The 14,809-nt window shown below is 44.3% G+C and overlaps 1 protein-coding gene across 13 annotated transcripts in view; it reads right to left on the bottom strand.

Annotated features, from left to right (window-relative positions):
• Positions 1–14,809, bottom strand: part of CD44 (CD44 molecule (Indian blood group)) — a 78,720-nt gene that overhangs the window by 40,305 nt on the left and 23,606 nt on the right. For all 13 annotated transcript variants that reach the window (XM_045557812.1, XM_045557800.1, XM_045557804.1 and 10 more), the window contains exons 2-3: positions 5,949–6,114; positions 2,322–2,455 (exon numbers count right to left, since the gene is read on the bottom strand). In XM_045557812.1, the coding sequence (XP_045413768.1) occupies positions 2,322–2,455; positions 5,949–6,114 (300 nt within the window). The remainder of the gene's footprint in view (positions 1–2,321; positions 2,456–5,948; positions 6,115–14,809) is intronic.

The raw sequence follows: 14,809 nt of genomic DNA, 5'->3' as shown, positions 1-14,809 counted from the left end.
ATCATCTGATTCCAATCTAAGACATTTAGAATTTATTTATCCGTGGACACATTTATCCTCTTCCCCAGTTTCTTTATTCTTTGTCTCTGTCTCACTGCTTCAACAAGATTGTTAATTTAAGACAAGAAATATAGCTTTTGGTTCTTTCATACACCCACTCTGCCTAGCACAGTATTGAGCATGTAGAATTGATCAATAAATATTCTCTTTAAACTTAAAGAAAAACTCACAAAAGCAGCCTATCAGCATTGAGCCAATTTCGAAAATAGAGAAAAGGACAAACATGACTTCTAGCTGTACCATTTAATGTGTCCATTTGGGTACGCAATACACCCCCATCACTTCTCCAACTTTTCAGCTGAACTCCAAGGAAAGGAAAGTTAATCAATGCTATTGATTCCCACTCTGGGGATGGGTCCAACCTCATAAGCAAAATTAAGGGTGGGGAGAAAATTCTCAGCAGCAGCCTGCCTGGATGGCTTTCACTCCGGGCCATAAAACCATGTGAGTGTCTACCTTTCTGAGTTAAGGTTCTTTCTGGCAAGTGCTACCAACTTATAAAGCAGGTGGGACAATGTGGATTTGCAACTACATAATCTATTGCATACACATACTCAACAAGATTCAGTGAGAGATGCAACAAGCAGTGCCCGAGACTCTCAGGAGCAGTCTCACACTAGCCCTTTTCCACTTGAATAAGCCCCTCATCTAAAGCACAAGCTCTTCCCAAAGTCTTCTTCAGACCTCTTGCACCAAGATGGAGCTAGCTAGACCACATGTTGCTCTATGTCGATTTCCTGTTTATTCCTATGTGGTTTTTCTCATTATAACATCATTAGAATGGACATCTGGGTATGGTCTGGGAACTGGGTATGTATGGGCCACGTACTTTTCAGCGGCAGTTGGATTTTTCTCCTTTTGGTCAAACTTTATCTGTGTTCTTCATTCATATGATAGGAAGGATTAAACGTTCTACAGTTTTCTCCTCCTTGTTTTGTGTGTCTCTCCATAGGTTTAGTGACCTGCAAATATTTGCCAAACTTTACTGGCTTCACATGCTCCATTTCAACTAGCCAGCCCTGATGCTTTCCCCTAAAGCCTAGATTTCCTCTCTCAATTTCCTCTCTGATCCCTACTGCTCATGCAACAATGGGTTGGTGGAGTAGCCTAAAGCCACTGATGTAAGCTCACTTTTAATGTGTTCTTTTTTTATGTCTATTTTCTTATTGACAGGTAGAAGTAAGATCTCACAATTAATTTGATGTTCCTTCTTTAGCTTAAAAACCCATGCAGATTTTATATTGTACTACCACATATATCTGTGTTTATCTCATGTAGACAATATCTTAAGTCACTTTTCAGCTAATTTCACATGCCCTTCCCATCTTTAAGAGAAACTGACACTCCAGGAAGATGTACTAAGTTTACCTCCAGGCTTCCTCTTTCCCTTCTCACTACTTCATATCTTCAGGGGGAACATAAGGCCCAGTTTAAGAAGTAAGACTTTTTGTTGGCACCCAAAAATTCGATAATTGTGGTTTTGATCCTTCTCAAAAGACTCTGAGAAAATTCATGATGGATAGAACTCTTTAATTTTGCTGGGGCTCAAACGAGACTTGTAAGCATGAGTTTCTAGGCTACTGGTTGGAAGAAAGTCCCATAGACAGCAAAGGAGGCTGGCTAGCAGCCCAGCATCTACATCTGAACTTAGCTTCTTTATTCTCTGGTTGTCTCAACCATTGGGTAAGGGACATTCAAGAAGGTCAAAGACCTACTGTATATCCTCCCAGCCTTTTCTCTGGCCCCCACATATAATAAATACCTCTCAGCTCAGACATTTGGCTTGCACCTCAAAGCTATCATTAGATTCATGTCACTCCCCTATTTAAAACCTGCAATGACTTCCCATCACACTGAGAATGAGTCACCTTACGTGCTCTGGCTCCCGCTACCTCTCTGACTTTATTCCTTGGCATTCTCTCCTCTGATCACCAGACTTTAGCCACCTTGGCCTCCCTCATGTTCTTAGAACAGGCCAGGAGGAACTCTCCCCAACCACCATCTCCGAAAAAAGCACCCTTAGTACTTTTTGGTCTCATATTCTGCTTTCTTTTTTATCACATTTATATCACTCTCTGACTTCATATAAGATATTTAATATTTCTGTGTTTACTGGCAGCCTCCCCAACTTAGCATGGAGACAGGAATCTTGTCTCTGCCGCACAGGTATTTAGTGAGTATTTGTTACATGAATGGAAGCTATGTGAACCCCCACGGAAGGCGAGAGCAAAAGGCCACACAGAAACACCCCGAGAACCAACCTGAAGCATTGTAGCAATACGTGTCATACTGGGAGTTTTCGGAAGTGAGGATGTACACCCCTGTGTTGTTGGCTGCACAGATGGAGTTGGGGTGGATCCGAGGGATGACCACGTGCTCGTCTATAAAACCGTACCTGCAAAAGAAAAACAAGAGGCTGTCGATCGACCTGCAAGGCTGTGACGGGAATTTCATGACACTCCATCGAATGACATTTAATGCAGTGCACGGCTTCCTTCAATTCACCCCCAGGGATGTTAGAGGTTTCAACAACTGAGTTATGTGAAATCCAAGAATAACAGCACACACAGAGACTGAAAGAGATCAACAAGGCCAATACAGACAAAGTGATTTCACTTAGAGAACTACAAAGAGCTTCTCTAAAAAAAAAAAAAAAAATAGATTTATGAAAGAAAAAATTAGTGTCAAATAAAATTTGTGGTCAGCAGTATCAAGTCGGTTTGAACAAGCAGAAGGAAGCCTGAGTCACAGAAGAGAGAAGTTATGATGTGAGATTCAAGCTGGCTCTCAGTTACCTTCATATTTTCCAAAAAAATACATGAAATGGCCGGCTCCCGCAGATAGGAAGAAGTGCTTCTTCATTTCTGTGCACAAATTTCAGACCTGCTCACTTACCCCTCTCCACTCTTTGCTCCTGGCCTCACCTTTCCTGCAAACCCCTCTCTCCATACTCCATGATACTGAACAAAAAGCCTTGTTCATGTGCCAAGTACACAGCACATTCTGCCTCCTGAGCTTCTCAGGCATAATTCTATTGCCAGTGGAAATAAATTAACTGCCATTACAATGGGAATAATAGCAATTAAGTAAACAGATAGCAGTGGCTTATTTAGCCCAGGAACTTTCCAGAAGCAGCACCGCCAGAGAAATGCTCAGCCCTTCTCCCCTAACCAAAGTGTTTGTGCGAGTTCGCTATAGCCGGAGACCCTTTCAGAGACGCCATGCAGAGCCCCGCCTCTCCTAGCAGCATCCTGGTGGCCAAAAACTCAATTATTACACAATTTTTTCCGAATAGAAAATGTCTCCAAAAAATGAGATGTGGGCTGAGAAAATACCATGTGCAAGGGAAGCGGTGATGCAGGCAGGGGGAAGACAGAGAGGATGAAGTTAAACCCAGCAGGTTTTTGAAAATGCGATGCTGGCTAAAACGCATGGCATAGATCCTGTCCATCCTTCCTGCCAGGGGCAAGAGCACAGAGCTCATAGCCCTGCAAGACCCACAGAAACGTCTGTGAGTTTGAAGGTTTTCAGCATGTAGAAATCATTATGTCTGTGTTGCAACGGTAGCTCGCATGACTAATTCCTCATCTGAACAGACAGACTGGTTTCCCCAAAGTCTCCTTAGCTCGGTGGGGGGAGGGGCACAATTAAATGTTAATAAGTTTTCTTATATCTGAAGGTTGCTACTTGTCAGGGTGGGGCAGACAAAAGAGAGTAGCTGCTAAGGTTTTATCCCAGCCTAGGAGACTCTGCCATCTGTCCTATGGCAGATCTCTGATTCATAGCTACCTAAGCAAAATTACGGAAATGAGTTTTGCAACACTTAATACCAGTTATGCTGAAATGATAGATTTCTTTGGCACGGTTTTTCCTTTTCATTTTTCTAAATAATCCCCCTTGGTGGGCCCACTCCTCACCCCATTCCCACCACATCGTGTTGATAAGGATGTATAACACCGACATTCTAGAATATAACGTGCTCCCTTTGTAAGTTACTACTGAGTTTTCAGCACCTCATGTTGCCTGACAGTTTTATGTGTCGGGCGATAGGTGAGTTGGGGACATTAAAATTTATATGTGTGTGTGCAGCCTGAGTAAGTTACTATTCACAGGGAGGAAAGAAACATTCAGCAAATGCATGTAGCATACTTCCCTTTTCTTTTGCTCTTAGTTCCTTGGGCTTGGTCATTAAAAGTTTGTCTGGGCTCAGAGTAAGCAGGACTAGAACCCTGGCTCCTCTAAGGGTAAGTTGTGTGGCACAGGGCAAATTTCAGAACTTCTCTAAGCCTCCATTGCTTCACCCATAAAGTGGAGCGATAATATCAATGCCTAGTGCAGTTTGAGGATTAAGTGGGAGGACGTGGCCAGTGGGAAGCAGGGCTCCCTGTAATTAAGTGCTTCAAGACTGATTGGCCAATGGCAGTAAAGAGAACTCCTCTGGTTCTCAGCATATGAGACCATCTCTGTATTTTACAAGTATGTCTTCTCTACATTTCACAATCAAAATTCAGCTTACTAAATCCACTTTCCTAGGCTAGTGGCCTATTCAGGGCCATAGTTAAACAATTAGCCTTGGGAATAGAATAAATGGATTTGCTAATTGGCCTTCCTTCGCTGCAGCAGCCTCCAGCGCAGGTTCAGTAGCTTCCAGAGATTTCTCCCTTGTCTATGTGCATCTGCTCTTTGTTTCAGGGCGGTACTGCTCAATAGGACTTTCTACAATGATAGAAATGTTCCGTAATCCGTGGCATTCAGTACAGTAGCAACTGGCCATTGGCGGCTAATTGAAACGTGGCTGGTACTAGTGAAGAATTCAAGTTTTAATTTCAGTAACTTTAATTAATGTAAGTGTAAGTCGCCACATGTGGCTGGTGGCTACCACGTTCGTTAGGCAGTGCAATTTTAGATGAAAGATTTTCCTTTTCCCTTTCAGCAAAAAGGGCTCAGCCACCACTCATAATGTGGGTGTATGACTCTGTGACCAATCCTGGGGGACAGATGCATTTAACTTACATGTCAGGGTTTCCATAAAGAGTTCTGCAGCTTGACTTTTCCAAAGCAGTCTGTGTGCATTGCGGAGAAAGGGGAAACATGTCACTTAAGGACATTGCAGAAGCACAGAGGGGTAGCTACAGGCTGGGATGGAGACGACCAGACCTCTTCTACTGAAAGCAAACCAAACCCAAAACACTTCACGGTGTTGGTCCCGCAGCTTGCTCTTCCCGTGTACCACTCCCCTCAGGGCCATTGGAAATTCAAAAAATAAGGCCTTTCCCTGTTATGATTTTCCTGGAACCAGTCGGTTTGAAGAAGCTTCTATGGAGCACTGAGATACCTCTCAAGCCTCCTAATAATAGTGTATCTTAATATAATATATCTTAATAACTTTCATGACTTTTTATTTACTTTCTCAAATCAGACCAACACAGAAGAGAAATAAAAAAAAAAAAAAAAAGAGAGAGAGAGAGTTGTTTGAAAATCCTTCTTTGAGCCAAGTCTTGCAGGGCCAAGACTCTACCAGCCACATATTTATTTTAAACACTGTTATTTGGTTTACATTTTCTTGTGGTTCCGACAGTGATCCTGCAGCTTCTTCAAAGCCAGGAGAGCGCTGTGGAAGCACGTTAGACAGGAGGATTCCAACCAATATGACCCTTAATGGCTTCCTCTGGGCTCCCCCTACTATGACTCATAAAGGTGTCTTTAGCAGACTTTAAATTCTGGTTGTCCTACAGGTTCCAGATTGACTTGGCCAAATTAATAGGTGGGGCCGACTCTTTTGGCAATTATCCATTCAGCTGTCAGGGAGGAGCCTTCTGGCTCTAACTCCTCTGCTCCCTGGGGCCAGGCCACCAGCTTTCCCCAGTGCCCGGGTGCTGGTCCCTTACCTGCAGGTCTCAAAGCCAATGCTCAGGGCTTGCTTCATCTGCTCCATGGTGGGCAGGGTGCTGTTGAAAGCACTGCAGAGGTCAGCTGCCTCCGTCCTAGAGATGCTATAGCGACCATTTTTCTCCACATGGAATACACCCGAGTAGCGGCAGGTGATATTTAAATCTGTGGGATGAAACAGAAATGTTAAGATTATTTTGCATAAATAATTTGGGAACAGTAAGAAGCTCATATTAGGATATACTCCTTAAGAAGCCAAATACAATTCTCAACTGGCCAGAGCCTTCAAAATTCACTCCAGCATTCCAAAGTGCCATTACATTAAACTCAAATCTGAGATAAGACACGTTAAGGTAGCATCACTCTTACATTCTCTCCATCAGCTGCTCTACAACAAGGTTTCAAAAGACATGATTTACCTCTGACTATTAAAGTAATACAAACTCACGGAAAACATACAAAATTCAGGGAAGTAGTAAGGAAAACAAGTCCACCACTAAGAAAACTGTAGCAAACATTTTGCTGTAACTTCTTCCAGTGTTTTTACTGAATGCACACACATGCTCATGCACACACGCATACATGATATATATATTGCATCATATATGATATATATACACACATATGTTTGCATAGTTGAAATAGTACTAATTCTACAGTTCTAGTGTTAGGAGTCTTTTTTCCACTTAATCCTGTATTACAAGCATTTTCCACAATCAAATGCTGTTGCTCCCTGGCTTATAACCTCTGATAGCTTTTGGTTGCCCCAGAATAAATTTCCTCGTCATGGCCAAGACCAACACAATCCGGCTCCTCTATCCCTCTCTAATGTCAAAGTAGCTGTCTCTGCTCTAAGCACAAAGTTTTCCTTCAATTCCCTCAGGCACTCTGAGGTCCTTCCCATCTTAGAATATTGATGTCTGTCCACCTTCCCCTCTGTCACCTGGGTGGTTCGGCTTTTGTCATTCAGAATTTCAACTCCACCCCACCTCACCTTAGAGTCCTTCCTGAAACACCTTTATTCAACCCTGTCCTCTCCCTCTCCTCATCTGGCTTTTGTGTCTTCAGGACAACAATGTGTTCATCTGTTTGTGCCCATGGCGATTGTCCATCTCTCCTTCCTGTAATAAAAGCTCCAAGAAAGCCAGGGCCTTCTACTCATTCGCAGCTGTTTCTCCAACACTACAACAGTGCCCAACAGAGAGTAGATGCTCAGAAAGCACTTCCTGAATAAAGAAATGACTCATTGAAATTTCCTCAAAAACACACTTTTAATATATTGACAAGATCCAAGACCTGCTATTTCTCCCAAGAGTTAATGGCATTGAAAAGGAAACCAACCACTGTCAACTGGGTAAAGAATTCTACAAGGTCTGCTGTGAGCTTTGTAGATATTAATCTGAAATCTCAATAGGAAGCTGGAAATCATCCTGTTCCACTTGATCCTGAGTAATAATCTCAAAAGACTGCAAAGACCTTAACTGAAAATTCATTATTCTTCTGGAACCACATTATTGCGTTTGCACTTGAGTAAACTCCACACAGAAAGGTTAAGTCATTGAGACTGTCCTGGTGAAGTCTGATTCCTCCTGAGCACTTTCTTGGGTCTCAATGACAGTCCTTCTCCAAGGAGACAGGCTGACACCGTCTCTGGGCAATGGCCCAGGTGCCAGGCCAGGAACCACTCTGTGTTAGTTAAGAGCCAGGTCTGGAATCTGACATAAGTGACGTTAACCCAGACTCTATCTCTTCCTTGCACAGGTCCAAAGGTGTCTGAGAAGATTCTACATATTTACCAATGAGAAAATTAAGAAGTGGGTTGCCCAAGGAAGTGAGTATTTCTTTCTCAAACCTACTGTCTCCTTCCTGGATGCCAGTTGCTTTGTTCTACTTCTCTGAGTTGACAGAAATAAGGGAGGAGACCTATTACTGCAGTGTCCCTGGGTACCCAGCACCTCTAAGGTTCTGCGTTGCATCATCTTCACCAGAACCCTGAGAGGTGAGTTTTATGTATTAAATATGTATGTACTATTTATAGGTGAAGAAATTGAAGGTCAGGGAAATTAAACGACTTCCTAAAGTTACCCAGCTCTCAAGTGGCAGAGCTGGAAATCCATCTGTTTAACACCAAAATCCATGGTTTGAACCACTTTGCTATGTGCCCAGGGATTCTTTCATATCATTAGCGCAACTGGAGAAAGAAGAGAGCACATCCAAACAACTGTTAAATAATGACGAAGATAGGGTCATTTCTAGGGAACGATACAGGCAACAACTGCTTTCTGCTTCCTGAGGAGGAAGCAGGTTTCAACCACTAGAAAACAGTGTCTGACAAAGGCAAAATGAGATAAGAGAACTGTTAAAATTCTATATTATCTGAAAACAGTAAAAGGAAATAAGAAATAGAGCTTGCAAAGACATAAGCGTCTTTTGTTTGCATCCTTAACAGATCGGTGCTTAAAAAACTCCAAACATCAGAACTAGGCGAAATGGAGAAAACATATTTTTGTGCAGCTAATTCTTTTTCCGGCCTAATGGCATCCTCTTAAGACACTCACGCAACACTTGGCCGACGAGGCACCCAGAGCGACAGGAGGGAAATGTTCAAGGCCCTTTTGCAATCCTATTTGTTTTTACTGACATTTTCAGCTTGGGCCTCAGTTGGCCAATCTCACAAAGGGAAATTGTCACTCTGCATGACAGCCCTTCTGGGGCCTCTTCCTTGTCCAGCACATGAAAGAAAAACAAAGCATCCCAATCAGCTTCTTGGAGGTGAGGCTGATCGGGGAGACTTCAGTTGGATGCCAGGAGTGGCAAATTATTGGCCTGCATCTAGCCCAGGTGCTTGCCGTCACTCAGGTTAAAAATAAAGTCTGAGGCATGGACAGTGGTTTTGAGCTAAATAGCAGTTTTTTTCTTATTAAAATCATTTCTAGCTTGCCACCTGGAAGACAGAATATGCAAATGCAAGAGGAACCAATGCAGGCTGAGACTTTTGAGTAAAATCCCTAGAGTTTCATGTGCAGCAGGCAACATGACTTCATTGACAATGCATGCATTGTGTAAGTGTGTCCACATGTGTGTATGCACGTGAGTGCGTGGTTTTGTGTGTGCACGTGATCAGCCAATATAGGATGAAACAGATAAACCCAACCTTCAGCTTTCCCAGGCTCGGAGGCTTAAACAGGGCCTGACACATTGTAGGTGTATGCAAAGGGCTGTGAATGAATGAAGAAATTCTACACAAAGTAAAAATTCCACAGCTTATATTTATCTTCATCTCGTGAAAAAGTCCAGCTCATAAACCTGATGGCCTTTAGCCATAGAGGAATCGCAATGATAGTAACAAATTCTTCATTTCAGGACAACTATCCTATGAGTGTTCACAATTCCCCTCCTCTGGGCTCCTCCTGCTTTAAAAGGGATCAAATACTTCAGGGCTGTGTATCATTTAAATCTGGATAACATTTGAAGACATGCCGTCAGGTTTCCTTAATACATGTGCAAACCCAAATTATTACCCCAGAGGGTATTAATAATACCAAAGCAATAACAGTGGCTAATACTTATTGTGTACTTATAATGTAGATGGCAGACACTCTTTTAAGCACTTTAGAATCATTAACTCATTTTATCCTTAAAACAACCCTCTGAGGGGTAATATTATTATCCCCACTTTCCAGATACAGAAACTCAGGCACAAAGATGGGGAGAAAAAAAGAAACATCCCTGGCTTCACAGAGGTGGTAATGGCAAAGCCAGGATTCAAACCCAACCAGTCTTGGCGACAGGAGTCCACAGGCTTAACTGCTTGGCTACTACTCCTAACCCCAGTTTGGGTAACTTTTTCTGACCTCTCAGCATCCCCAATGCATCGCTGCCAGTATTCCCCAGGTTTGAGTAGAGTTAAGGTAAGGTTGGGATGTGAGTAGCCACAGACCACAGAACCCTGCTGGGCAGAGCGCCGAGGTGTCTGGCAATGGCACTACCCACACTGCAAACCACTGCGGAGAGGCAGGACTCCTCTGCTGTTTGCGTGTGTGTTCTGAGAAACAGAGACCTCTGTGATTCAGGATTCACTTTGACTCAGGAGGCTAATAATATAAATGGCTGCTTGCATCTCTCAAATAAGCCCTTCCAGTTGGAAATAAATCAAGAATGTTTTCCGTTGAGTCCTCTGGTCTCCAATAAATCTCCCGTATCATGTAATGAGTAAACTGTCCCAAGTCCCTCCCTCTGAGAGACAGAATGAGCTCAATGGAAAACAGTGACTGTTTGAGGCCACTTTTGGCTTCAGAGAGGAGACTCCCCGAGGGAGAAATGCCACTGGACGTTCAGGGCCTCATCACCACCGGGCCCAGCGTCCAGGAACCTCATCTGCCCCTGTGGGAAGAGGTCTGCTAGGGAGCTGTCAGGAAGGCGAGGAAAAGGAGCTCTCCGGGAGAGTTACTTTATCTGTAAAGCTAGTCTCCAGCACCAAAGTTATATGAAGGTCGGTAGCTCAGTCTGGTTTAGACCTGCCCGTACCTGGTTCAAATCCTGACCCTGCCACTCACTCCAGGTTAGACAGCTAGTTAGTTACTTAACCTCTCTGACAGTCAGCCTCCTCCTTGACGGGATGACAATGCCAACCTGTCAGGGTTTGTGGGACTGTTAGATGAGATAAGATAGGTCAAACACTTGCTACGGTGTTTGACAGTTAATAATTAGAGCCAATGGGTATTGCATACTCATTAGGCTCCTTATATACATCAGCTCATTTAATTCTCATAGAAATGCTGTCAGGTAGGCACTATTGCCAAACCCATTTTAGAGACAAGGAAACTGAGGCATAGAGTGGCGAAGTAACTTGCCCACAGTCATCCAAGCAGGAGAATCTGGGCCCTAACCTCTGTGCTTTGCTGCCTACTGTGCAGGCTCCTGGTTAAATTCACTCTCACTTGGACAAACCATAGTTGACCCATCCCACCGTTATCTTATCTATATTTTCCACTAAACCTCGGGTCAAGGAAAACATATCTCTCTAATAAAATCGCTCAGCATATTTCAAAACGTTGTCTACATTGTAGAGCCTTAAAGGGATAGCTTCTTGATCCACCATAATCATTTTCCAAGTGGTAGAAAATCCCGTCTAGTCCTAGGGAGAGAGTATTGTGTAATTTTCACAAAGTTGCCATTCTCTACGTCTTCCCAAACTTTCCTGAGGAGTCAGGGTGGTTGACACAGGTGCCTAGTGATGGAGCTGGGAGGCAAGAAGTTTTCAACCTGGAATCCAGGAGTTGGTCTTCAAGGTGTCTATGAACCTGTGAGAATGTATGCAAGATTGTGTGTGCATGTGTGTGTGTGCATTTGTGTGTGTGTGTGTGTGTGTGTAGGTGTTTAGGTGGAGCAGTGTCTCTGGGTTTTATTGGTTTCTCCAAGTCTGTGACACAACCAGGCAAAGAATTACAAGAAATTATTATTTCCAAAGTCTTCTCAGCAATCAGAAATTCCAGAATTCTAGAATTTTGGAACTTCCCTGTGTGCTTCATGCCCGCAGGAATTGTGTCACTCTTCCCCGCATTATATCCCCAGTACCTCGCACAGCCACCCATAGGAGGCAGATGTTGAAGGAATGAATGAACAAATGCTCCCTTTCTGCTCTCCCCTCCAGGAAACAGACATACGGGGTGCAAGAGCATCACCTATCAAGTCGCTTCCTCACATCACATCTAAAAAATGACCAGCTGGTCTCTGTTGAGAATTCCCCACTGGACACTCAAAATGTCTTTTACCTGAAACTTTGCTTCTACGAACATTTAAAGCAAATGTTTCAGGGAGCAACTTTCAGTTTTGTAATTGGCTTTGTCTGTCTGAACGTTCAAGCCATCATCTCAGCAATGTCACGTACCATCGGAGGGCCGTCTCTGAGGCAAATGTCCTGAGAGAGGACGGCAAACGCAGTGCATCCCACATGAAGACCACCAGGAGACAACCTACATCATACCACGCCCAGAGAGAGGACTGTCAGGTCTCCAGACCAGGCTTTTCCAGATGGTCCAAAATGGATGGATTTGTTTTCTAACATGAGCTGCCCAGATGTGCCTGGTCTCTATCTGTCATCTCTTCAGGACAGATGAGGCAGAATTAAATTTTTTTTTCCCACTGATTTGGTCCAGAATGGGATGTGTCTGGAGAGGTTGCTTTATCTTGAAGATGGGAATAAGGCCAGCTCCTGTTGTCAAATTCCCAGGGCTCACTTGTCGTGGGCCGTGATTATAACAGCAAGCACGTACTAAGTGCCTGTTCTGGGCTCAAGTATTCCACGTTTTACGCCTAATAATTCATTTGGTTCTCACAGCAGTCCCATGTGGCAGGCACTTTTCTTATCCCCATTTTACATACGAGGTAACTGATTCATCGAGAAACATTAAGTAAATCGAGCTAGTTGCTGGTGGGCTCACACTGGGCAGTCTGACAGATGACTTTACAATGTTCATTTGTAGCTTATGCATGGGACAGATACCAAAACCACAGGAAACTCCATGTTATTTTTAAAGTGTGCAGAGGTGATCATTAAAAGAGAGCGCTCGAGAAAATAATTTGAACATATTGAATATTATTTTAAGATCAGAGTTCTCTCAGTTTTGGACCACAAGGCTTAAAGGGGCAGGGACTTTGCTCAAGGGCTTGGTAAGGCTTCAGTGAAAAAATCTGCACTAATGGAACTTCCACTCTCTCTCTGGGGAGAAGCTTCTGAAGGCTCAACGTTCACTGGCTTTCCCCAGCAATGAGCCGGCTCCCTCTCTCTGATTCTACCCGTTGGTCTTCCCATGATACCCTTGGGAATTGAGGGTCCAACCCCAATTCACCCCTCAGGCCTCCTGCCCCTCACAGCATGAATGCTCTGGCTGTGGCCAGGCAGAGCAAATGAGGAGAGGACCTGGGACCCAGCCTTGGCCCAGGGCTGGGCTGCTATACCACAGGCCGTTCTTGTGACATTTTGAGATGTCTGCTGCCAAACCCAAAGACCTAGACCATCCAGGCTGAGACGCCCGGTTGATCTGGCTGGAGCATGGCACTCTGGGCTGACAGCATCCAAGGTGATCCAGCTCCTGGGAGGCAGCCACACACAAACCACTTGGGCAGTGACAGCCAGAAGCATTGGTGAGCTCTCCAGAGTTTTCATTTTTACAGTGTTTATCATTAAGAAGCCAGGATTCTATTTCTGTCCTCTGATTTGCTGAGCTCATGTCCAAAACAGATTACACAACTCATAAGCCTAACTGAGCTGATTCTGATCAGAAGCAGAGAGGGGAAAGGCCAATGATTGTTTTTAAAGCATTATTGCTAATTGGATCATCTACATATAAAGCCGAAAGAGACAATGGGAAGCCTCTAACCAAGGTCTCTTGTGACACAGAGCCATAATATGCTGAAATAAAAAAGAAAAAAAAAAAAAAAAAGAATGACTGAGCATAGTCTCCCAGCCATTTATGAGAAAAGCAGAATCCCAGGGATCCATAAATGCAGATTCTTGACTCTCAGTCCAGTGCTCTCGCTACTGAACTGTCTTTTGCAAGAAGTCTAAGCAAGCTGTTCTCAATAAAGCCACAACCTACTGCCTTAACAGGACATGAAGAAGTCTGTTTTTCATTTGTTTGAAGTCTTCCAAGCCCAGAAGTTTCTATCTGGGAGTCTCTCTAGCTCCTGGAGCCCCTGCTGCCCCCAGGCCTGCCAGTCCAGAAGGCCGGCAGCCTTCCCTGTGCCCGGCTTCACCCGCCCCCATCTCCTGACGCCCATGTGATGGGCGCCTGGTGAAAGGGCGTATTGTTCAGCATCCACTTCTGAATGAGGCCAAAATCACACTTGGTGGCCGAATCGCCTTTGGCTGCCCAGTGCAGACCATGAGTCTTGAGTGACTCAGTCTCTCCCGGAATTGCCCTGGAGGCAGATGAGGGTTTAATGAGCAGAGAACACAGTCATGCACAATCATACCCAGAGAACTTCCTCCAGAATGTGTCTTGGGTTGCTTTCAACTGAACTATTCATCACTTGACACTTACAAAGGAAATGCACCCCAACTTCTTGGCGCCTGGCTGGGATCCCTGACCTCTCAGCTTTTTGTCCATGGAGCACAGACCCTGTCATGGCAGCCAACCCTGAACCAACGGGGGCTGGTCACACTCACTCTATCGGAGAAGAATGCCGAAAGGTTCTCTCCACTGTTACCCTGGCCCTTCAGCTAAGGCCACCAAATGCCCAGCCCAATGCATAGTCTAGCAAGCTCTTGGATCATTTTCAGAGTTGGAACAGAGGCCCTGTCTCTGCCTCCTTGTGTGATGGTAGGACTGGGGAAGGGAGAGGGTTTGGAGAACCTGTTTAAACCCCTACTCCCGGTCCTGGATCTAACAGAGTCTTTCTGGCAAAGGAGAGCATGTGTCCCAGAACGGTTGCTTTACTGCACAAGAATTCTGTAAGGCCAAGGGGACTTTGGTGAGAGAGTCTCCAGGGAGAGAAACAACAGTATATACCCCTGTGTGTTGTCATGGCAATCAGGAAATCCTCTGGCCTCAAAATCTTTGTTTTTTTCTTTTTCGGTTCTTACTGATTTAGCAGATTGATGAGCACAAACCCAGGATGTGGTAAATGAAATGAAAAAGCATCTCTGGGGCCCACATAGGGGTTTTCCTGTTGCAAGTAGGAAAAAAAAGATGGTTCCACTTTGTTTTGTAATTTGTGTGTTCTTCCCCCACCCCCCAGGTAGTTACAATGACTGCGACATCACCTAACCAGTGTACAGTTTCTGCTCCTAACTGTAGCTGGCACTTTGAGGAACTGGTTCACTTTGGTTTGAGGGAAATATCTCATGAGAGTTGAG

This window comes from Lemur catta, chromosome 7 (genome assembly GCF_020740605.2).
Source record: "Lemur catta isolate mLemCat1 chromosome 7, mLemCat1.pri, whole genome shotgun sequence".
NCBI lineage: Eukaryota > Metazoa > Chordata > Mammalia > Primates > Lemuridae > Lemur > Lemur catta.
Note: the sequence above shows the minus strand (reverse complement) of the source record. Positions and strands in the feature narration are given on the sequence as shown.